Consider the following 25166-nt stretch of genomic DNA (forward strand, 5'->3'; position numbering starts at 1 on the left):
GTAGGTGCGGTATGGGGTAGCGATCAGCCGTGGTGACAGCATTGAGACGCCGATAATCGCCACATGGTCTCCACCCCCCAGATGCCTTGGAGACCATATGTAACGGCGAGGCCCACAGGCTGTCAGACTGACGGACAATTCCCATTTCCTCCATCTTCCTGAACTCCACCCGTGCCACCACCAGTTTGTCTGGCGGTAGTCTCCTGGCCCGAGCGAAAATGGGAGGGCCTTCGGTGCGGATGTGATGGACCACGCCGTGCTTGGCCGAAGGCGTGTCAAAACGTTGAATGAGCAGCTCTGGAAACTCTGCCAGAATCTCAGCATACGAGTCGGGGGCCGCGACGACGGCCTGGACAGTAGGGTTGGGCGAGGAGGCGATTGTCGGAGCGACGTGCTCATCTTCGGCGGAGGGTCGGAGGTCGTTACCGCGGACATCAGGAACCAGTGAAAAAGCCCAGAGAAAATCTGCGCCCAGGATCGCTTGTTTGACGTCGGCTATGATGAATGGCCATTCGTACGTGCGGAGGCCTAACACAAGGGACATCTTCCGTATACCGAAAGTGCGAATTGGGCTGCCATTAACCGCGATGAGGGTGGGACCTGTCTTACCCGATCTGGTTTCGAGGTCGGTCGGCGGCACTATGCTGACGATGGCTCCCGTGTCCACCAAAAATGCTGTGTCCGTGAATCGATCATGGACATAGAGGCGCCGGTTCTGGCCAATCGTAACTGCCCCTATGTACGATCGGCCGAGGCATTTCCCGCGAAGGTACAAGGCAAGCGGCAGTTGCGGGATTCGCTACCCCATCGTAGGTGATAATAGCACCAGCCGCGCTTGTGCGGATCTTTTTGGCGGGCTTTCGGAGAATTGGCGGGAGACGTGGCGCCATCTTGCCGTCGCTGTGGCGTGGTCACTGATGTCGAGACCTTGTTGATCGAACCGCTTGCCTTGTTTTTTGCCGCTATGAGCGCGTCCGCTCTCGCTGCATATGCTTCGGGGTCCTTAAAAGAACAATCCGTGAGCAGCAGTCGGACATCCTCAGGAAGTCTCTCGCGGAATGCCTGTTCGAACATAGGGCAATCCGTATGCTCACCGGCTGGCATCATCATTTCGGACATGAGGACGGAAGGCAGTTGGTCTCCAAGATCCGGTAGGTGCAGAAGTCTTGCCGCACCACCATGCTTATTAAACCCGAAGATTCGCAGTAATACTTTCTTCATGGCCTCGTACTTGCTTTCCGCAGGTGGATTCACGATGAACCGCATCACGCGCTTGGTTGTGTCCGGCGATAGAGCGCTGACGAGGTAGTAGTACATCGTTGATTCGTCCGATATCTTCTTTATGTGAAATTGAGCTTCGGTGTGGATAAACCAAGCTTGCGGTGCGTGCGTCCAAAACAACGGAAGGTGAACGCTTTCCGCGCTTAACTCTGGTGTGCCCGGCGCGGTCATCGTCAACGAGGCGTCGGGTTCCTGCTTAGTCGGTGATCGTCCAGATCACGTCGGGGTCACCAATATGGCGAGTCCGAAAACTTGTTGGTTGTAAAGGAAGTTTATTGCAGCCGCAATATTCGAATACAGAGTTAAACAACAAGGTAAAGGACAACCATCAAAAACTTACTGTCTTCTTCGAAGACTTCGCCGAACTGGCTATTTCGGGCGCCAAACGCGCACATGACATCGCTGGCCAATCAGCGATGTCGCTCCCTGGACCAATCCCCATGGTCGCGTTCACACGTGACCTCGCTGGCCAATCCGAGGGTTTGACGACCTGGACCATTCTCTATGGTCGCTACAACATCAACAATACACACATGAGGGACAATTTTACACATACACCAAGGCAATTAACCTACATACCTATTCATCTTTGGAGTGTGGGAGGAAACCGAAGGTCTCAGAGAAAACCCACGCGGGCACGGGGAGAACGTACAAACTCCGGTACCGGTAGTGGGGATCGAAACAGGGTCTCCGGCGCTGCAAACGCTGTAAGCCAGCAACTCTACCGCTGTGCCACCGTCCCACTTAAAATATAAAGATTGGATATGTGAGGACTGGAGAAAGGTGTGTTTCAGTGACGAAAGCCATGGTTCAGGGCCAATATATTTGGAGATCAGTCGGAGAGCCAGTGGGAAAATGCCACATGGACCAGTTTGACAAGCATACTGAACGGCAGATGTTCTGGGCTTGTTTCAGCTACTCTGTGCTGTTGATGTGCTGCACCCACCTGACGGAAAGATGAGATCGAATATATTAATGTAGTACAGAGAACAGTGGTGCCAGAGGTGGCAAAGACATTTCCTGGTGGATCTGGGATATTCCAGCAAGACTACATCGTGCCACACATCAAAGATGGTGACCCGACTTTTCCAGCGGAAGGAGACACGAGTCTTGGACTGGCCGGGTCTCATCAGGCCTGAATCCAATTGAAAATTTGTGGTCAATAACGAAGGAGAGGTTGAAAGGAAAGGACAGCACAAGTGAGACGACACTCATTGATGTCATCGTTTAGCTGTGGTATCGAGATGAAAAACATAAACTTGGAATGAGTTAGAGATTACTGAGGGTTGTCCGTGTTTTTTATGTTAGAATCAGTCCTAGAGTCATACAGCACAGAAAGAGGCCCTTTGGCCCAACTTATCCATGCCAACCAAGATGCCTCATCTACACTAGTCCCACCTACCCGCATTTGGCCCATATCCCTCTGAACCTTTCCTATCCAAGGACCTGTCCAAATGTCTTTCAGATGTTGGTATAATACCTGCCTCAACCACCTCCTCTAGTAATTCGTTCCATATACATGGATAGGATAGGTTTACTGGTATATGGGCCAAATGTAGGCAGGTGGGACTAGTGTTGATGGGGCAAGTTGGTCGGCATGGACAAGTTGGGTCGATGGGTCTATTTCCATGCAACATTCCTCTCTACCCACCAACTCCTATGTGAAAAAATTGCCCATCAGGTTCCTATTAAATCTTTTCCCCCCTCATCTTAAACTTTGACCTCTTGTTCTTGATTCCCCTAATTTGGGTAAAAGACTCCGCACATTCACCCTGTCTATTCTCACTCATGATTTTGTACATCTCTATACGATCACCCCTAAACCTGCTGCACTCCAAGAAATAAAGTCCTTGCCGACCCAACCTCTCCCTGTGGTTCCAAAGATGCCATGTGCTTTCAGAGTCACTGTCCCCTTTCCCCCCGGTCCACCAATGGATAAGTACACATTCACAAGGACACCAAGCATAATGCTGAATAAATTTTAGACCTTGAAAATTAAATTTGCATGTGGGAATGGGACCAATCTCACCCGAGAATCTCTCGGCCGTTTGACGTAGGAATCCAATATTCTTTGAAACATTTGTTTCACCCACTGCTCTTGCTTATTCCCATGTGTTTCTGTCACGGACAAACCAGCGATTATTCTTAACATCAACTAACAATGCTGAAGGAGATACAAAGTTGAAACAATAGAAGAAAGGAATTGTTAGGCATTTATATTGAAAAGGCAACTCTTTAAGAACCTGTCTTTCAGCAAGTCTAAATTAGAAAAGCAACATATGCAACATATGCGAAGTGAATGCATTTAACGTCAAAGATGCTTCTGCCTTACTATCACGAGTGTGCAGTTCTGGTCACCCAGCTACTAGAAGGATGTCATTAAGTTGACATCCCTCCCCTGTGCTCCACCTGTACTCACACCGACCTCTCCCCATCCCTTCCACCTGCATTCCTTTCTCTAGCTTCACAATTTACAACTCTTCAATGCAGGGCCGGATTATGCTAGTGCAGGGCCCGTAGCATATGTTATAAAGGGTCCTTAAATACGGGATAAAGTGATGTCACTGCCCACACCCCACGTGACCTCACCCAGCCAGTCGCCATGTGCTCCCGCTCCACCAATGATGGCCGCCCGGGCCGGGAGGCGGGTTGCAACCTCTGTTCGGCGAACACATTCGGCTCCGCTCCCTGAACACACTCGTTCACGCTCCCCGAACACACTTAGCCCCACTCCCCGAACACACTTTGCCCCGCTCCCCGAACCCACTCGGCCCTGCTCCCCGAACTCCGTTAACGTTAATGAGTTCCGTTAGCCTACACTGTCCGGGACTGCAATGTCAAGGCCTACAGCGGCCCACGGGCCTAATACTGGAGTCTCAGAGAGTATGGGGAGTTTGATGGAAGGGTTTTGTTAGAAATACAGCGCGAAAACAGGCCCTTCAGCCCACCATCCGTATTGACCAGCGATCCCTGCACACACTAGGGACAATTTTACACATACACCAAGCCAATTAACTTACAAACTGTACTGGATGTCTTTGGAGTGTGGGAGGAAATCGAAGATCTCGGAGAAAACCCAAGCGGTCACAGGGAGAACATACAAACTCTGTACAGACAGCACCCGTGGTTGGGATGGAAGCCGGGACTCTGGTGCTGCGTGCGCTGTAAGGTAGCAACTCTACCTCTGCGCCACCGTGGGGAGAATGACAGAGGATTGCAAGAAGAGGGCCGGAGGAGTGGGAGGCGAGGGTGCCAGAGAAGTGGAGACAGGAAGGGCCGGAGGAATGTGGAAAAGGTAGGGCCGGAGGAGTGAATAGAGGCGGGACTGGAGGTATAGGGCTGAGAGGGACAGAGTAGGGGTAGGGAGTGCTGGAGCAGTGGATGCTGAGAAAAGTGTGGGTAGAGGAGGTGGTAGAAGAGTGGAGGAGGAGACAGGGCCTGGAAAGTGAGGAGAGAAGGCCGGGGGATTGGTGAGAAAGAGGGCCCGAGCTTTTGGGATGGGTGAGAGGGAGTCGCAGGCTTTTGGGAGTATGGGCCAGAAGAGTAGAGAGAGAGAGAGAGAGGTACGGATGGGTAGGGGCTGAGAAAAGGCCGAAAGTGTGAGGGAGAGTGCCTATAGAAATGGAAAGTAAAGGCCGGAATAGGGGGGGGGGGGGGCATGGAGGGAGGTGTGGGGGAAAGAGGTTAGGAGAAAACGCGGAGAACGTAATGGAGATGCGCTCCCTGGCAACTCACTCTATTTCCCACCACACTCAGTGAAAATGTTGCTATTAATTCTTTCCCCTCTCACCTTTGTTGGATAAAAAGGCATTCGGAATACTTTGCCTTGTAGCTGAGATGCAAGATAAAAGAGATGGGAGGTTCTGCAGGAAGGAGGCAATGCTAGGAAGACATGTTCAATCACCATGTGGAGTTCTGCTAACCACACTGAAGATCTGTGGAGAGGCAGTGAGGAGAATGTCACCAGGACTGAAATAAATTAGCTTCAAGATTGTCTAAGGTATACATAAAAAGCTGGAGGATTTTGGGAGGAGAGAGAGAGAGAGAGAGAGAGAGAGAGAGAGAGAGAGAGAGAGAGAGAGGGGGAGGAGGGGGAGGGAGGGAGGGAGGGAGGGAGAGAGGGAGAGAGGGAGAGAGAGAGAGAGGGAGAGAGAGAGAGGTAGAGGCTGAGAAAAGGCCGAAAGTGTGAGGGAGAGTGCCTATAGAAATGGAAAGTACAAAGTACACGGATACAAAGAACTGCAGACACTGGGTCATAAAACAAAGCATTTTGTGAACCTGACCTGCTGAGTTACTCCAGCATTTTGTGAAAGGAGATGCAACACCTGTCCCTTTACCTCCCCCCTCAACTCCATCCAAGGACCCAAACAGTCTTTCCAGGTGAGACAGAGGTTCACCTGCACCTCCTCCAACCTCATCTATTGTATCCGCTGCTCTAGATGTCAACTTCTTTACATCGGCGAAACCAAATGCAGGCTCGGCAATCGTTTCGCTCAACACCTTCGCTCAGTCCGCCTTAACCAACCTGGTCTCCCGGTGGCTGATCACTTCAACTCCCCCTCCCACTCCCAGTCTGACCTTTCTGTCATGGGCCTCCTCCAGTGCCATAGTGAGGCCCACCGGAAATTGGAGGAACAGCACCTCATATTTCGTTTGGGCAGCTTGCAGCCCAGTGGTATGAACATTGACTTCTCCAACTTTAGATAGTTCCTCTGTCCCTCTCTTCTCCTCCCCCTTCCCAGTTCTCCCTCTACCTGTCTCTACCTATATCCTTCCTTTGTCCCGCCCCCCCTGACATCAGTCTGAAGAAGGGTCCCGGCCCGAAACGTCACCCATTCCTTCTCTCCTGAGATGCTGCCTGACCTGCTGAGTTACTCCAGCATTTTGTGAATTAACACTAAATGCAGGAGTAACTCAGCAGGTCAGGCAGCACCTTTGGAGAACATGGGTATGTGACGTTTGGGTCAACACCCTTTTTACAAAAAGGATACAAAGTGCTGGAGTAACTTGGCGGATCTGAAGAAGGGTCCTGACCCGAAATGTCACCTTTCCATGTTCTCCAGAGATGTTGCCTTGACCCGCTGTTAGTCCAGCACTGTGATTTTTTTGGGGGAGTTCACAAAGGAAATTGGCTGGGGAAGGGGAAGGGGAAGGGAGGCTGTTACTTTGGGATTTTTCAAGGTCACTTTCCTGGACCCAGCAACATAAACATAGCACAAAAAGTAAGGAAATTTGTGTTTGGTAGATTATTTCTTTGTTGTAACAATGCTTCTTGGCAATAAATCTTATACCGTTGGAAAGCCTGTTTATTTCCTTTTTAAATGGTGCCACATTTGTAAGGAACATGCATTTGTGGGATGAGCAGCAGAGCTGAGTATATGGGTTGCGCCCATGAAAAATTTGCCAAATCTTCTCTGCCAATGCCAAACAGCTTATTCTGCTGTTGTTATTGACTCTTGTTTTGAGCTTCTGGTACCCCCAGGTGCTGACAAGAATGGGATGCCATCCCACAACAGTGTGTGACCAGGCTGGTGACCAGCATGAGTAGGAGGTGCCAGGCTGTTATGGCTGTGTATGGTTCTTCCACACGCTACTGTGGCTCCTGTTTATTAAATGAATAAATTGTTAAATTGCCAATATGTCTTGTTTCTTCAGACTTCAATCATCCAATCCACCAAACAACACCGAACAAGAGTCAATGGCAGAATAAGCTGTTTGGCATTGGCAGAGAAGATTTGGCAAATTTTTCATGGGCGCAACCCATATACTCAGCTCTGCTGCTCATCCCACAAATGCATGTTCCTTATAAATGTGGCACCATTTAAAAGGGAAATAAACAGGCTTTCCAACGGTATAAGATTTATTGCCAAGAAGCATTGTTACAACAAAGAAATAATCTACCAAACACAAATTTCCTTACTTTTTGTGCTATGTTTAGTTAAAGATTGTGGGTTTACTGTGGTGTTTCTGGGCTCTCCTCAGCCCTGCTTTTTTCAAACTACTGCAGGCTTGCCATGACTGCGGAAGGGCAGGGAGAGAGCCTTGAAACAGTCAAGGTCCTGGCTATCAGTTTAATTGCTCTTGTGGGTCCAGCAGGCTAGTTGTTGAAACCAGCCCTTTAATGATAACAAAACATAGATAAACCATGTTATTTTATAAATCAGTCTGGCATGGAAGGATATTCACTCACTGAATCTGTGCTGGCTCATACTTTCAATATAGTTTTTGATTGATCGAAAGACAAAGCATGGAAACAGGCCCTTCGACCCACTGAGTCCATGCCAACCATCGACAACCTGTTCACACTAGTTCTAAAGTTGTCTCACTCAGATCCACTCCCTGCACAGTTTTTATTGAGGTCAATTAACCTGTGTTACAGTGAAGCAGCTGGTGGAGCTGCTACCTCAAAGCGCCAAAGACCTGGGTTCGATCCTGACTGTGGGTGCTGTCTGTACGGAGTTTGTAGGTTCTCCCTGTGACCATGTGGGCTTCCTCCAGCTGTTCTGGTATCCTCCCACACTCCAAAGACGAGCAGGTTTGTAGGATAATTGGCTTCTGTAAATTTCCCCTAGAGTGAAGAATAGAACTGATGTGAACGGCTGATCGGATGGTCAGCGCGGACGCGGTGGTTCGAAGGGCCTATTTCCACGTTGTTACTTCTAAACTAAACTATATCTGTAGTGCCTTTTTTGTGCATTATGCACTAAGACAGCACACCACTAATAAGATAAATGTCATTATTTTATTTTGTGGCCATGGTCGCGTATATTTATCGATGGTTGCTGCCCGCCTCTTTTTGTTTACAAAACAAAAAGCACTGCATCTTTAAGAAGAGTCTCAAGTGGTCACAGGGAAGACGTGTTAATTCTGCACAGACTGCATGCAATGTCAGGATCAAACCTGGGGTTACTGTGAGGCAGAGGTTGCACAAGTGCTGGACACAAAGGACACAAAGTGCTGGAGTGATTCAGCGGGTCAGGCAGCATCCCTGGAGAACATGGATATGTAATTTTTCGGGTCGGGACTCTCCGCCCTAACAATACTTTGGTTTCATAATTCAGCAGCTGATGGTTCCTAAGTGGCCACAAAAAGGAAAGCTTTTTGAAGAGCTTTGGAGCCAGTGCTGATGCCTTTCCCATCCTGCGTTTGTTCTACCAGAATTCACTTCTGCATTGCTTGCAAATGGGGCAAATGATCAAAAATGTGTTTATATGTAGATTGATTGCTGTTGATATGTTTCATGGCGTGGAAACAGGCCATCCAGCCCAACTATATGATTCTTATAGGTAGGGTGAATTTACAGTCTTTTACCCAGGGTAGGGGAATCAAGAACCAGAGGGCATAGGTTTAAGGTGAAAGGGGAAAGATTTAAGAGCAACTCAGAGGGTGGTGGGTATATGGAATGAATTGCCAGAGGAGGTGGTTGAGGCAGGTAATATAATAGCATTTAAAAGACATTTGGACAGGTACATGGATAGGATAGGTTGAGAGAGAAATGGGCCACACGCGGGCAAATGGGACTATCTTAGATGGGGCATCTTGGTCGCCATGGACGAGCTGGGCCGAGGGGGTGGATAACTCAGCTGGTCGGGCAGCATCTCTGGAGAACATGGACAGGTGATGTTTCAAGTCGGGACACTTCTTCAGGTGGATGGAACGGTGGGTGGGGGGAGAAAGCCGGAAGGGAGACAGGGCCGGACAAAGCCTGGCAAGTGATAGGTGGGTACAGATGAGAGGGGGCTTGGATTGGCAGATGGGTGGACAAAGGCCAGAGACGAAAAGACACCAAGTGTGAGATAATGATAGAAGATGTGTGAAATGTGAAGCCAGAGGAAAGAATGTAGGTGGAAGGGGAACAGGAAAGATGGGTGCGCAACCAGGTGCGGCACAGGGAAGAGAAGAGAAAAAAAAGAGGGGGGAAGAAGAAAAGGGGGGTGTTGTTTCCCAAAAATTGGAGAATTCAGTGTTCATACCTTTGGGTTGTATGCTACCCAAGTGGAAAATGAGGAGTTGTTCCTGCAGCTTTTGTTCTCACCCCCACTTCTCTTTCATATTTCCCCCCCCACTACTACAATCAGTCTGAAGAAGGGACCTGACCTGAAAGTCGCCTATCCATTCCCCAGTGAAGCTGCCTGACCCGCTGAGTTATTCCAGCATTTTGTGTCTTTTCAAAACAAATCTCTTCTGAGACAGTCTTCAAAGATCAAGGATGACTTATTTCCACTCTGCTCATTCACTATCTTCTGCGGCCATGAATTTAGTGGATATTTATCGAAAGAATTATGTCATTTGTCCTTGCTGATAGCCTTCAGATGAATAGACAGGGCCATGGACGTGGCAGTCATTGAACAGTTAACCGTAACTAGAAGCATTGCCATAATTTATTTGCATAGAGGAGGAGTCCTTTGAGGTTAACTTTGGTATATAAACAGTTATTAACAGTATCCAAGCTACAGAGCCTAACGGCTAGTGTACAACGTTGACTGTCAACACTAAATCAATACAATGTCTGTTTCTGGAGACATCTACCTTGTGACAGGAGGAAGTGGATTTCTTGGAAAGGTTATCATTGAATTTCTGATTGAGAAAGGTTGCGATGCCTCTGAGGTCAGATTGTTCGACAAAGTGATAAACGCAGAACACGTGGAGAGTTTACAAGGTATGTACCCCATTACAGAGCGTTTTCTTGTTTCCACATTGTGACTGCTCCACTGCATAATCCGCTGCATAAACCCAAGGTTTGCCTACTTTGTTTTCCTCTCTGCGACGGTCATTCTGTTGGACACAGAGTATTGAACTAACTCAGCGGGTCAGCCAGCATCTCTGGAGAAGATGGATTAGTGGCGTTTCAGGTTGGGATCCTTCCTCAGACTGTTGGAGCCTCTCTCACTGCCTCTCCTCTCTGGTTCCTGCTGCTCTCCCGTTGCTCAACCATGTTTTGGACTAGACTCAATACCACACCCATGTGTCTTCCCACCAGTCACTTGCCTCACACCTTTTGTCTTTTCACTTCAGCCTTTGTCCAACCATCTATCTATCAAACACCCTTCTCACCGGTATCCATCTGTCACTTGCCAGGCTTTGTCCTGCCTCTCTCGTCCAGTTTTCTCCCACCTCACCACAATCGGTCTGCAGAAGGATCGCAATCTGAAACAGCACCTATTAATGTTTTCCAGAGAGGCTGCCTGACTCACGGGGTTACTCCAGAACTGTGTCTTTTATATAAACCAGCGACTGCTGTTGTGTCCACTTATCCCCAATAGAGTTATTTCAGTAGATTCTTTAACAATATTTGCTTCTTGAAAATTATGTAAAGGCATCAACATGTAATTCAGTGAAAAAAATCTGAAGGCTTGAGTGAAATTAATGCAGGCCATAATGATTCGTTATAGACATTAAGAACCTTCATGAAGAAGTAGAAACAAGGAGCTGCAGATGCTGGTTTACCAAAGAAAGACTCAAAGGCTGGAGTAACTCAGCAGGTCAGGCAGCATCCCTGGAGTACATGGATAGGTGTCGTTTCAGGTTGGGGCCCTTCTTCAGACTGGTGGGAGTAGAGCGGAAAAAAAACTGGGAGAGAGGGGGGACAGGATAAAGCGTGGCAGGTGATAGGTGAACATAGGTGAGAGGAGGGTTAATAGGCCGATGATTGGACAAAGGCCAGAGATGGAAACAAAACCAGAAGATGTGTGACAAAAGGATTGAAGAGTTGTGAATTGTGAAAGCAGAGAGAGGAATGTAGGTGGAAGGGGAGAAATAAAGGCACGTCCAGATGGGGCATAGGGATGGGAGGGGAGGGGGAAGAAGAGGGGTGCAGAGGAGAAAGGGGAGGGGGAGGGGGAGGGGGGCATTAGAGGTTACCTAAAATTGGAGAATTTAATGTTCAACATTTGTGAATTTAGAATCTCCAATATTACTCTAGCTGGATTTTTGTAGGGCTAGTATGGAATATTTGAAAACTATCCTCTATTAAATGTTATTATATTTATATGCCAACTACAGTAAGAAAGATTCCATTGTTCTAATGTTTTGGATTGTTTTAAGTATCTCTCGTAACCTTTTAGCATTAAATGGTTATTTAGTCCTGGTCTTGATACTGAGAGTTGAATGATTTATACTGATCGGCAACGGTAACATTTCGTTAAAAAATAGACACAAACTGCTGTAGTAACTCAGTGGGTCAAGCTGTATCTCTGGAAAACATGGATAAGTGATATTCTGGGTCGGGATGCTTCTTCAGACTGACTGTGGAGGGGTGGGGGTGGTGGGTGGGTGGGGTGGGGGGGAGAAGGCTGTAAGAGAGGAGGGCAGGGCAAAGCCTGGCAGATAAGAGGTTGATACAGGTGAGCTGGTTTGATAGGGAGATGGCTGCACTAAAGCCAAAGATGAAAAGACAGAAGGTGCGTGAAATAAGGATTGAAGAGTTGCGAATTGTGCAGTTAGAGGAAGGAATGTAGGTGGAAGGGGAAGGGGAGGGGAGAAATAGGTCCAAGTCCAGGTGGGGCATTGGGGGGGTAAAGGACGGGGGGGTGGGGGAGGAAATAAGAAGGGGGTATATGGGGGGAGAAGGGAGAGAGGAGGGTTATGTAGTTACCTAAAATTAGAGAATTCATTGTTCATATCATTATGCTGTAAGTCACTCCAGCTACTTCAGCACTTTGTGTCGTATATTTTTCCCTCCTCTCCTCCATCTAGCTGCCTGCGAACCTGCAGAATCAGATGGGCTCTGGGCTTACCCAATAATATATTCCTTTATTCGTCCCACACCGGGGAAATTTACAGTGTTACAGCAGCAAAGTGGATAGCAAGAGATCGTCCGTCCGTCCGTCTGTCCGTCTGTCTGTCTGTAAAACTCTCTGTCCGTGTGTATGTGTGTTTGTGCACACCATAACTTTGTTGCTTCGCACAGCCAAAACGGTACTTCGTAGCGCCACAATTTTTGCACCACCTTACTCACCATTATCCTGGGCATATTATGTAACAACTCTCATTCAAGCTACATTTTTAAAGCTACAGACATTTTAAAGTTTCAAAATTCACTTTCTAACCCATTTCCTGAAACTCCTCAGCATCTCAGGGGGGAGGAGGGGGAGAGTGGGGGTGGGGGAAGGAGGGGGAGAGTGGTGGTGGGGGGAGGAGGGGGAGAGTGAGGGTGGGGGGATGGGGAGGAGGGGGTGGGGGGAGGGGGCAGTGGGGGTGGGGGGAACAGTGGGGGTGGGGGGGTAGGGGGATAATGGGGGGCAGGAGAGAGTGGGGATGTGGAGGAGGGGAGAGTGGGGGTGTTGGGAGGGAGGCTGGGGGTCGGGAGGGAGGTGGGGGTCAGGAGAGGGGGAGGGGGGAATAGGGGTGGGGAGGGGGGAATGGGGGTGGAGGCAGGGCTGGGGAGTGGGGGTGGGGCAGGAAAGGGACAAGTGGGGGTAGGGTAGGGGGGATGGAGTGGGTCAGTAGGGGGAGGAGGGGGGGATAAGGGGGATTGAGTGGCAGGGGGGGGGGGGGGTTGAGGGTGCTACACCAATACAGGAGAGGCTTTGAGTCCAGGGTTCATTCAGTGACGACACCCTCTCCCCTTCCCTGTTTCCCCTCTACGAGGAATGGGCCCAATGGGTCCACTTGGTCTAGTTATAAATAACAGTAAAGACAAGGATAAATTGTCATCAGTTTACTGTGTATTCCTTAACTGTTACTGTTGAGTCGTCTGCTGGGAGCAGTGCTGGTTGTGCAGTCTCACAGCAGCGGGAAGGAAGGACCTCCTACATCTCTCCTTCACGCACTTGGGGTGAATCCAATCTACCCTGGTAATCCGTGGCAAGTTTACACTGGCAGTCCAGTCTCACTCACTGTCACCCCAAAAGGTGTTTGTCACTCTAACAATGTAATGGTCTCACCAAGATCGATGTGCAGTAATGCTCATGCACCTATTACTAATCTGGTGGAGTATGACTTCACATTGTCATATCTGAAGAAGGGTCTCGACCTGAAACATCACCCATTCCTTCTCTCCAGAGATGCTGCCTGTCCCGCTGTTACTCCAGCACTTTGTGTCTGTGTTTGACATATTGATTGATTGATGGATAGATACAGCATGGAAACACCCTTCAGCCCACCGAGTCCATGCTGACCATTGATCACCCATTCACACTAGTTCCATGTTATCCCACTTTCTCATCCACTCCCTACCCACTGAGGGCAATGAACACACAAACTCACGCGTCTTTGGGATGTGGGAAGATACTGGAGCACGAGGAGGAAACCCACACGGTCACAGGGAGAACGTGCAAACTCCACACACAGACAGCACCCGAGATCAGGATCAAACCCGGGTCTCTGGTGCTGTGAGGCAGCAGCACTACCTGCTGCACTGCATAGTGGGAAAGAAGAAACGCATGGGACTCTTGCAGCAAACAAATATCTGACATTATTTCAAGGAATGCTCTGAAATAAGAGGAATAGATCGGGTAGATGCACAGAGTCTCTTGCCTAGAGTAGGTGAATGAAGGACATAGATTTAAGGTGAAGGGGAAAATATTTAATAGGAATCCGAGAGGTAACTTTTTCGCACAAAGGGTGGTGGGTGTATGGAACAAGCTGCCAGAGGAGGTAGTTGAGGCTGGGACTATACCAACATTTAAGAAACAGTTAGACAGGTACTGGGATAGGACAGGGTTGGAAGGATATGGACCAAACTCAGGCAGCTGGAACATGTTGGCTGGTGTGGGCAAGTTGGGCCGAAGGGCCTGTTCCCACACCGTATCACTCTATGACTCTAAATAGCGCCATCTATTGTGAGTTCAGTGCTGGATTTGTAGCAGCCTTTGCAAGTAAGAAGAGACTTCCCTGCCCGCAGCACTGGCTGAATGTTTGTGGCACACATCCACAGATTCTGTCTGTTCCATTGGATGGTAAACTTTGCTCCAAAGAAACTAAATTGCTATAGTTCAGATTATCCTTCAGTGGACCAAGCAAAGCCAATGATATTTTACTGGAGTATTCAGTTATTAATTGTTGTCCTTGAACCTAGTGTGGTATGTGTGCTGAGAATGTTATCCAGCTTGCAAACTTTGCAGTGGCCTTGCACGATACGGTACAGACCTCACAAGGAGCAAAGACTTCCTTTGGCAAGCTCTGCCAGTGCATTGTGCGTGAAGGGAATATATGCGATTTGTCCCTCAAACAGTTCTGGACAGAAATGGCAATCAGCGTTCTGTTGCATGACTGGACCCAAAGGGACTCGCAACCTGACAAGAGACCTGCTTAAAATGCAGCCAGCTGTAGCGACTACCAACCTCGCCTTTAGGTTGTTACCAGCAGGGAAGACGGTGGAAAATCACCCATCAACTGTGTACATGTGGCTGGCAGGTGTGGGTTGGACCTGCGATCAGTACAGATGGAACAAGGCACCACTGGGGAGCTGGATATTGAAGGGCTTGGATAGAGTGGATGTGGAGAAGATGCTTCCACTAGTGGGGGAGTCTAGGACCAGGGGGCGCAGCCTCAGAATAAAAGGACTTACCTTTAGAATGGAGATGAGAAGGATGGAGTTGAGAAGGAAAGCAGCCATGACTGAATGGCGGAGTAGACTCGATAGGCTGACTGGCCTACTTCTGTTCCTATGACATGAATGTCTTTAGCCAGAGGGTGGTGAATCTGTGGAATTAGTTGCCACAAACAGTGGTGGAGGCCAAGACACGGGGTATTTTTACAGCGGAGATTGACAGGTTCTTGATTAGTTTGGGTGTCAAAGGTTATAGGGAGAAGACTGGAGAATGGGGTTTAAAGAGAAAATAGATCAGCCATGAATGAATGGCGGAGCAGATTTGATGGTCCAAATGGCATAATTCTACTATGTCTGATGGTGTAATGGGAGTGCAAACATTGGGGGACTGCAAGGGAGGGAGGGCTGCTGGGACAATGTTCTGCTATTGCCTGCCTGATAGGAGTGGTGACTAGTGAGTGTGGACCACAGCTGGGGGTAGTGAGTGTGGACCACAACTGGGGATGGTGAGTGTGGACCACAGCTGGGGATGGTGAGTGTGGACCACAGCTGGGGATGGTGAGTGTGGACCACAGCTGGGGATGGTGAGTGTGGACCACAACTGGGGATGGTGATGGTGAGTGTGGACCACAGCTGGGGGTAGTGAGTGTGGACCACAGCTGGGGATGGGGATGGTGAGTGTGGACCACAGCTGGGGGTGGGGATGGGCAAGACTGGGGATTGAAATTCTCCGCTAAAAGTCCATAAACCATTTCCACATTTCCCAACAGTGTCTCTGGCCAACAATCGGCCTATCAGGGAACCTCCTTGCCTGAGGTCATCTGTGGCCGGCCCCGATTTGTTCAGATTTATTTCTTCACTTCCAGTTTTTTTCCCCACTCCCTCTACTACAACCAGTCTGAAGAAGTGTCCTGATCTGAAACATCACCTGCTCATGTTTCCCAGAGATGCTGCCTGATCCGCTGAGTTACTCCAGCACTCTGTGTCTTTCTTTGAATTAAATTGTCTTTTGGGTGGGGATGGGTAAATGAAGGGGATGGGGACCATCAGTTGGAGGCAGCCTGGGGTCTGGCAAACCGGTTGTTGGTCAGGAAGGGGTTTAAGGTGGAGATGCCATGCTGTGAGATAGTATTGGTATTGTAGACGCAAAGATATTTGGACAGATGCATGTAGAGGAAAGGTTTACAGAGATATGGGCCAAACGTGGGCAGGTGGGACTAACGTAGATAGGATGTCTTGGTCAGCACGAGCAAGTTAGGCTGAAGGCCATGATTCTGTGCTGTATGACTTCACGACACAACCAACTGCAGATGCTGGTTTGCAAAAAAAGGCACAAAGTGCTGGAGTTATAGTGTTTGTGTTTAGTAAGATTTTCACTGAATTAATTTCACTGTACTTAGGGACAGATGACAATAAAGTACCACTGTGTAACTCAGCGGGTCAGGCAGCATCTCTGGAGAACATGGGTAGATGATGTTTTGAGTCGGGCCCCTTCTTCATACTGTTATATATTGTGTTTTAAGATGAAACATTAGTTCTCTCTGCCCGTTTTGGCCCAGCACCACACACCATCCCCTGTTGAATGAACCGACAGCTAACATTTTGTCATATGAAGTGGAGCGTTGCATGAGAAGCAAAGGTTCACCACCGAGGACCTGCAAAAGTATTTGTAAGTGTCTACAAAGCAAAATATACCGAGATCAGATGGATCAAGTTCTCAAGTGCATGCGTGAAAATGGATGTAATAAATCTGATGATTTTGTTTCCTTAATAACGTCTGTTTTGCAGCTTTGGTTGGAGGCAGAGTTAAGCTGAAGGTGATCCAAGGAGATCTGAGAAATCAAGAGATCCTGCAGAAAGCCTGCCAGGGAGTTGGCTGTGTAATTCACACCGCTTCCTTGATTGATGTCTGGGGTAACATCAGCAATGAAGAAATAGAAGCAGTCAATGTTGAAGGTATAACGTGAAGCGAAGGAACGCAAGTCATGGGAGGCTCCTGCGCCCTGGTCATCGTTCTAGTTTCACTGTCGTCCTGCTGAGTTTCACTGTTTGTATTACTCGTTATCACCTTCCCCACAGCCAGCAATGGGCCATTGTGGGCTCCACCTTTCCGTAATAATCGTTGTTGGCTTTGATCTGTCTTTTTGCATATCTTTCATTCATTTGTTCTGTCTCCCGCTCCACCTCCCCTGACTCTCAGACTGAAGAAGGGTCTTGACCCAAAACGCCACCTATTCCTTTTCTCCAGAGGTGCTGCCTGACCTGCTGAGTTAATCCAGCACTTTGTGTCTTTTTTTTAAACCAGCAGTTCTTTGTGCCCACACCAATTTGACAAATTTGCAATTCACATTTTTGCTTCCTATTCTGCAAATTTGGATGGATTACAACACTAGTATGTGCCCGGCATTCTGTGCTTGCAAACCCTAGAACAAAGTAATTGCAAACACTCTTAAAGCTGTCCAAGCTCACCGTTTCACTGCAAGGTATAAAATGTTGTGTTTAGGGTTTCACCTATTAATAGAACATGGAGTGCAACAGCACAAGAACGGACCCTTCAACCCACAATGTCTGTGCCAAACATGCTGCCAAGACCATCTTTTATCTACCTGTGTATAACCCATATCCCCCCCATTCACTGCATATCAAAATGCCTATCCAAAAGTCTTTTATGGTATTGGATATCATATCTGCCTCAACCACCAACCCTGGAGGCACGTTCTAGACACTCACCATGCTCCCTAGTAACAAACTTGCCCCGTACATCACCTTTAAACTTTGTTCCTCTCACCTTCAAGCTGTGCCCTCTAGTATTTGACATTTCCACCCTGGGAAGAAGGTCCTGACCCTCTATCCTATCTATGCCTCTCCTCATTTTATTTCCTTCTATCAGGTCTCCCCTCAACCCTCAACCTCCAACGTTCTAGAGAAAGCAATCCAAGTCTGTCCAACCTCTCCCTGCAGCTGATGCCCCGAATCCAGGCAGCATTCTGGTATATTGCACATGTTTTGGTCACTAATGCTTTTACTCCCACGGTAAAATACAGACCATCTGCTCAACTAGCTTGACGGTCTACGTCATATCTGTTTGGCTCTGAGATCCATTGGAATGGTTGCCTCTCATGTTAGGAATGTCTGGTTGGAAACTGAGTGTGCCTTGTGAACTTGGTTCCCCACAGACCTAACATGCCTTGTTGCATGGACTTTTTTATTAACCACCCCACTGGGACGTTTGCCTAGGCAAAGGACCTTTCTCCTCCATGGATGCAACTTAACCTGCTGAGTTCTCCCAGTGTTCAGTTTTTGTGTTCCAGATTCCAGCCTCTGCAGTTCCCTTTTGTGTTCAATTAATAGCAATATCCGTGGACACAAGGAACTACAGATGCTGATTTACCAAAGAAAGACACAAAGTGCCGGAGTAACTCAGCGGGTCAGGCAGCATCCCTGGAGAATATGGATAGATTCCATTGTGGGTTGGGACCCTTTTTCAGTCTGGAAACATCACCTATCCAATAACAACCTCTGGTTCAACAATGCTTAAAACTCATATTGCATGGTACACTCATTCTTACCAGACAGTTCCAAAATGTGACCTCACCAATGTCTTGTACATCTGTAACATGATCTCCCAACTAAAATACTCAATACTCAGACTGATGACGGCCACTGTGCCTTTTAACCACTGCTACCTGTGATGCCACTTTCAAGGAACTATGTACCTGCACTCCTAGATCCCTCTGCTTTACAAAGCCCTAGTCAAGGTATTGAGTCAGGGTATTGAGTTTAGAAGTTGGGATATTATGTTATAAGCAAACAAGACATTGGTGAGGCCGCACTTGGAGTTTTGTGTTCGATTTTGTTCATCTTGTTATTGGAAATATGTTATTAAGCTGAAATAGTTCAGAGAAGATTCATGAGGATGTTGCCAGGACTTGAGGTCATGAGCAATAGGGAGATGTTGGGCAACCTAGGACCTTGTTCATTGGAGTGCAGGAGGCTGAGGGGTGATGTTATAGAGGTGTACAAGATCATGAGGGGAATAGATAGGGTGAATGCACAGAGTCTTTTACCCAGGGTTGGGGAATCAAGAACCAGAGAGCATAGGTTCAGGGGGAGAGGTGAAGATTTAATAGGAGCCTGAGGGGCAACATTTACACACAGAGGGTAGACACAAAATGCTGGAGTAACTCAGCGGGTCAGGCAGCATCTCGGGAGAGAAGGAATGGGTGACGTTTCGGGTCGAAACCCTTCATCAGACTGACTTTTTTTCCTACACATTCCTTCACACAGAGGGTGGTGAATATATAGAACGAGCTGCCAGAGACGGTAGTTAAGACAGATAATATAATAACATTTAAAAGACATTTGGACAGTTACATGGTAGGAAAGATTGGGAGGAATATGGGCTAAATGGAAGCAGATAGTACTAGCTGAGATGGGTATGGTCAGCATGGGCATGTTGGGGTGAAGGGGCTGTTTTCGTGCTGTGTAACGCTCAACATTTATTAACAAGTATTTTATTTCGAGATACAGCATGGAAATAGCCCCTTTGGCCCATCAAGTCCGCCCGACCAGCGATCCCCGCACATTGACACTATCCTATACACACTTGGGACAATTTTACATTTATACCAAGCTAATTAGCTTACAAACCTGCACATCTTTGGAGTGTGGGAGGAAACCGAAGATCTCGGAGAAATCCCACACTCTCATGGGGAGAACGTACAAACTCCGTACAGATAAGCACCTGTAGTCAGAATTGAACCCGGGTCTCTGGTGCTGTAAGGCAGTAGCTCTACCGCTACGCCACCGTGCCGCCCTTAACAATTGCTTTACTTGTTGAGGTTATTTCTTGTCCATTGTTTACGTGCCGTTTGTGTTTCTAATCTGCTCTGAGTGATGTTGTTTGATTTATTTTGGCAAGGAAGTCACCTCTTGCTGGAGACCTGCATTCGGCAGAACGTGAAGCGTTTCATCTACACCAGCAGTGTGGAGGTGGTGGGGCCCAACACAAGAGGTGATCCCATCTGCAATGGGGACGAAGACACGGTGTACGCCAGCAAACTGAAGTTTCTGTACAGCAGAACCAAATACGTGGCAGAGCAATTAATCCTAAGGGCGAATGGATCCAGCCTACCTAATGGTGAGCAGATGGTGACGTCTGCCTTACGGCCCATGTACATGTACGGTGAGAACAGTCGCTTCCTCCTGGGACATTTGGACGAAGGAATCATCAATGGGAACGTCCTGCTGAGAACATCCAAGAAGCAGGCTCTTGTGAATCCGGTCTATGTAGGCAACGCGGCTTGGGCCCACATTATATTGGCCAGAGCTATGAAAGAAGAGGGCAAGAAGGAGATAGTTGGTGGGAAGTTTTATTACATTACAGATGACACCCCACACATGAGCTACTCAGATTTTAACCAAGAGCTGATGAGCTCTCTGGGGTTCTCGCTACCACCACATCTCCCCATGCCTCTGCCGCTCATCTACTTTGTTGCCTACTTAATGGAGATGCTGGAGTTTCTGCTCAGGCCTTTTGTCAAGTACGTCCCCAAAATAAACCCGCACCTCATCACAATGCTGAACACCAGGTTCACCTTTACCAGCGACAAAGGGCGGAATGATTTTGTCTATGCCCCACTCTATAGCTGGGAAGTGGCAAAAGGAAAGACCACTGAGTGGTTGGCCTCCGTGGTACAAGAGCGAAGAGAGTTTTTAAATAGGAAGTAACCCCTACCATGCCTGAAGCCTGAATGTTAGTGGGTAGAAGTTTGAAGTCTGAGTGGTTTATCAGGCTAAAGTCTTCATAAACAATTTTTTGTCACTTGTATAATGTCTGGAGGTTGGAATTTAAAGGCAGAGTACTCCCTCATCTCTTGCCATTCAGTTACCATCGGACATAGACAAAGGAGAATTAGGCCATTCGGCCCATCGAGTCTGCTGTGTTACAAGTCCACAGTGTTTTAGAATAGTCATCCAGACAGGGAGAGACTATTCATAGAACACAGAAAACATAGGGATATTTCTATGGATAACATCTGCAGGTGACAATAATAAACCTAACCTAACCTAAACCTAGTTTGAATTTGTGGACAATTGATGTAGAATTTGAAACTTTGAGTATGATTTGATCCAATTTAATCCTACTCAGATAGTCAGAAAGTCATAGAGCTGTACAACATGGAAACGAGCTCTTCGGCCAGACGTCCATGCTGACCAAGTTGGCATCCTGGGCTCGTCCCGTTTGCCTGCATTTGGTCCACAGCCCTCCAAACCCTTTGTTTCGCAGAACCACTTGCAGATCTAATAATCGTGGAAACATTCTTTGCCAGTTTATCCAATCATTTGTACATATCCCAGGAGAGTTTATATAGAACTATACAGCACAGGAACAGGCCCTTCAGCCCAGAATGTCTGTGTCAAACATAATGCCAAGGTAAACGATTCTCTGCCTGTACGTGATCCATATCCCTCCATTCCTTACCTGCCTGTCTAAAAGCCTCTTGAAAGGCCACTATGGTATCTGCCTCCACCACCAGGCCTGTGTAACAGTGCACCAGTGAGTAACCTTTAACCGTGACTATTTGGGTTTGAAGGCAGAGACCACACGGACAGATCACTCAACCAGTGCGAGGTTTATGACAGTGGAAGTATTTATTCTCAACACCTGCTGGCCCCCTGTGAGAGCGGGAGGTTTTGTCAACAGTGTGGTCTGCAGTTTACCCTGGCACCAGTCGTGACCCAGTCTGCGGGTGAAGTCCCAATGACAGAGAGTCCCCCAGGCAAATGTACGAGCAAACCAGCACAGCTCATTCTTTCATCAACCTCGCCTGCGTGCTCCCCGGCTGGCTGCTTCTACATGGCATGCCCCTTATGTAATCTCCCCCAGCCCTGGGACACCTGCTGCCCCTGTACTAATGCGCGGCCACCCCACCCTCTCACACCAGCATCCTCCAGTTAAAATTACAAATCAGTCATGTCATGGCAAAACAAGGAATCACCGCTCACGGTCTGTGATTTAACTCTTCCCCCAACACCCTGGTAGTGTCTTCCAGGCATTCAGCACTCTCTGTGTGAAATACTTGATGGTGCTGGAGTGTGACGAATCTTTGCGTGCTGGTTCCAGAGGAGGATTTTATTTTCAATGTTATTTTATTGTCACATGGATCTCAGTAGAGTGAATAATTTTTTTTGCATGCAGTTCATAGACAATCTTACTATATATAAGCACAACCATACTTACGTACGTACAAGAGTGTAAGGCAGTAGATTACACTCAGGCTGTACACAAGAGTCGCCATGTTTCCAGTGCCATTTTGTACCTTCAAGTTCAAGCCTCAACTTGGCCGTAAATGCCCGTTGCCTGGTGATGGCACTAGGTTGGAGTTGCAGGGGTCAGCCTGGCCAGGCGATGTGTCCATGTCCTCCACCGCTGCTCCATGCCATGGTAGGCCGCGCCTGATCTAATCAAGCCCCAGGCTGCTGCAGGGCCTTCCGTGGCCTACTGCACTGATGCCTCGATCCTGACACATTGCACATCAGTCCCTTGCGTTAGTCTGCCTCCACTCCAACTCCGTGCGGGTTTGTAGGTTAAACGATCTCAGTAAATTGCCCGAAGTGTGGAGGCAGTGGATGAGGAAATGCGATAACGGAGAACGAGTGTGAATAGGTGATCAATGGTTGGCATGCACTCGGTTTCCACGCTGTATCGCTAAACTAAATGCTGCGCGTCCAGCAACGCCCACAACACAGGAATGAGTAGGAATGACAACATTCTCGTACATAAGGGTTAAAAATACACGATTTTACAATAATAAGCTCACCACTGCATTATAATGAAAGCAACATTTACGTTAATATTTAATTAGCAAAGCCTTCCAACAAATATCAAATGTAACATATTAAGAATCAGCTATCTTATATCAAAATATTAGTTTTGTTTTATCGCAGTAGTTTGGCTGGGCTTGTATATTTCTAGTTTGGTTGCCATCTGAAGAAGGGTACCGACTCGAAACTTCACCTATCCATGTACCCCAGAGAATCTGCCTGACCCGCTGAGTTACTCCAGCACTTTGCCTTGTACTCAAGATTGTAGCATCTGCGGTTCCACGTGTCTCTGACTTGGTCACAGTGATTTGTTGGGGATGTCACTCCTTGTGTATCAATTTATGTTCTCACTGTGGATAAATTGCAAAGATTGAAATCAATCAAGCTATTTTGTTGTGGGATTAATAGAGGCAATGGAGCTGCCTCTATTAGGAGAGAACGAGAAACTCTCGAGGGAAAAACCTTGCATTCTGTGCAGACTTAAAAAACACCCCCCTACAATCATAGAGATTTGCAAACAATGTATTTTTCCCTGTAACTGTCAATTCACATTGATGTACCGTATCATTATGAATAAACTGAATACATATAAAACATCAATTGTGACATTTACATTTGAAATTAAAATATTTAGATCCAAATTTACAGTGCCAATTTTAAGGAATCAAGCTTATTTATTCTGTTCATTTCCTTACTTATGCAAGAAGAATAAAGTTTAAACAGGGCTCCAAATAGATATACGGCTAAATTAGTAACAAAAAAAAAAGAAAATGCTGGGAAATTCAGCAGGTGAGACAGCATTTGTGGAGAAAGGAACAAACTTGGTATGGCACTTTATTTGCACACCTACAGTGAAATTCATTTTGTATACAGTTCAGTACAAGTATTACTTATCAATATCAATAGTCGTTTATTTGTCACATACACATAAATGTGTAGTGAAATGAAACATTACCCGCAGTTGAAACACTAAGACCAATAAGAATAATCAATAAAAATGCAATAACACATACAATCATACACTAACACCAAACAAAAGAAACATCCATCACAGTGAGTCTCCTCCAGTCCCTTCTCGCTGTGATGGAAGGCCAAAATGTATTTTCTCTTCCCTGCCGTCTTCTCCCGAGGTCAGGCTGTTGAACTTGCCACGTCGGGGCTCCCGACATTGGAGCGCCGCGCCGGACGGTGAAAGGTCCACGGCCTATTCCAGGCCGCGCCAGACGGTGAAAGGTCCGCGGCGGGCCGACCCAAGCCCCGCGATTCGAGGCAGGCGAACACGCTGCCTCTGCCGCTGCCGGAGCTCCCGATGTCGGCCCCCACCCAGGGGCCTGTGGGCTTCCGACGTCCACGCGGCCCGCGCCGGAGCCTCCGGAGACGAGTCGCAGCCGCTCCCGCAGCATCCGCAGGCAGCCAGCGCCGCAGGTGGTGAGTCCGGGCCGTGGGCTCTGCGAACCAGAGCCCCAGGTGGTCCCAGGTGCATGGCCGGTGGTAGGCCGCAACGGGAACGGAGACACGACACAGAAACAAAGGTCGTGTCTCCGTTCAGGAGAGAGAATTTTTTACAGTTCCCGTTCCCTCCCACCCCCTCCTCCCCACATAACATACAAACACTACACCATATTAAAACTACAATTCATACAAAAACAACAAAAGACAGACGGACTGCAGGCAAGCCGCAGCTGCGACGGCAGCGCTGGCTCCTTGCTGCAGTCAAAAACATTTCATCAGAATGATGATACATTTACCCAACTTTGTCACACATTCCAGGACTCGACATACTATTTTTAGAAATACAGCATGTTAATAGGCCCTTCGGCCGACCAAGTCCACACCGACCATTCATCACCAGTTCACATTAGTTCCATGTGGTCCCACTTTCTCGTCAACTCCCTACACACTAAGGACAATTTATTGAGGGCCGATTAACCTATAAATTGGTCTTTGGGATGTGGGAAGAAACTGGAGCACCCAAAGGAAACCCACGCGATCACAGGGGAACGTGCAAACTCCACACAAACAGAAACAATATTCTTTTATTGTTGTCGAAATCACTGTTCTTCGCCTTTCAAACAGATAATTAAGCCCCTTAATCCATGCATAGAGGCTGAACAGCTGGGTGGCATAATTGAAGTTTAGTGTACCGAGGTACAGTGAAAAGCTTTCGGTGTGTGCTAACCAGTCAGTGGAAAGACAATACATGGTAACAATTGAACCATCCACAGTGTACAGGTACATGATAAAGGAAATAACCTTTAGCAGACAATAGACAATAGGTGCAGGAGTAGGCCATTTGGCCCTTCGAGCCAGCACCGCCATTCACTGTGATCATGGCTGATCATCCACAATAAGTACCCCGTTCCTGCCTTCTCCCCATATCCCTTGACTTCGCTATCTTTAAGAGCTCTATCTAACTCTCTCTTGAAAGCATCCAGAGAATTGGCCTCCACTGCCTTCTGAGGCAGAGAATTCCACAAATTCACAACTCTGGGTAAAAAAGTCAAATTAAAGATAGTTTGAGTCTCCAATGAGGTAGATAGTAGCTCAGGACGGCTCTGGTTGTTGA

The 25166-nt window shown here is 47.8% G+C and overlaps 2 protein-coding genes across 3 annotated transcripts; one reads left to right on the forward strand and one right to left on the reverse strand.

The window, feature by feature from the left end:
* Positions 1-279: 279 nt before the first annotated feature.
* LOC144598732 (uncharacterized) lies at positions 280-5266 on the reverse strand. Its single transcript, XM_078409081.1, has 2 exons — positions 5072-5266; positions 280-1792 (listed from the first exon to the last, which is right to left on the reverse strand). The coding sequence occupies exon 2, from the start codon at positions 1450-1452 to the stop codon at positions 736-738; it is 717 nt and encodes a 238-aa protein (XP_078265207.1). The 5' UTR covers positions 1453-1792; positions 5072-5266; the 3' UTR covers positions 280-735.
* hsd3b1 (hydroxy-delta-5-steroid dehydrogenase, 3 beta- and steroid delta-isomerase 1) lies at positions 3949-23196 on the forward strand. Of its 2 annotated transcripts, XM_078409079.1 has the most exons (5): positions 3949-4576; positions 5089-5281; positions 9360-9940; positions 16562-16729; positions 19695-23196. In XM_078409079.1, the coding sequence occupies exons 3-5, from the start codon at positions 9787-9789 to the stop codon at positions 20501-20503; spliced, it is 1131 nt and encodes a 376-aa protein (XP_078265205.1). In that variant the 5' UTR covers positions 3949-4576; positions 5089-5281; positions 9360-9786; the 3' UTR covers positions 20504-23196. The 2 variants fall into 2 exon arrangements, with proteins under 2 accessions (XP_078265205.1, XP_078265206.1); XM_078409080.1 differs by lacking the exons at positions 3949-4576; positions 5089-5281; positions 9360-9940 and adding an exon at positions 16329-16442.
* The last annotated feature ends 1970 nt before the right edge of the window (positions 23197-25166 follow it).

This window comes from Rhinoraja longicauda, chromosome 12, assembly GCF_053455715.1.
Source record: "Rhinoraja longicauda isolate Sanriku21f chromosome 12, sRhiLon1.1, whole genome shotgun sequence".
NCBI classification, from domain to species: Eukaryota; Metazoa; Chordata; class Chondrichthyes; order Rajiformes; family Arhynchobatidae; genus Rhinoraja; species Rhinoraja longicauda.

Excerpts from the sequence above, each read along its gene's own strand:
- LOC144598732 (XM_078409081.1), bottom strand. The coding sequence starts at position 1,452 with ATGACCGCGCCGGGCACACCAGAGTTAAGCGCGGAAAGCGTTCACCTT.
- hsd3b1 (XM_078409079.1), top strand. The coding sequence starts at position 9,787 with ATGTCTGTTTCTGGAGACATCTACCTTGTGACAGGAGGAAGTGGATTT. Across the intron at positions 9,941-16,561 it reads ACACGTGGAGAGTTTACAAG|CTTTGGTTGGAGGCAGAGTT; the intron begins GTATGTACCCCA and ends TCTGTTTTGCAG. Across the intron at positions 16,730-19,694 it reads AGAAGCAGTCAATGTTGAAG|GAAGTCACCTCTTGCTGGAG; the intron begins GTATAACGTGAA and ends TATTTTGGCAAG.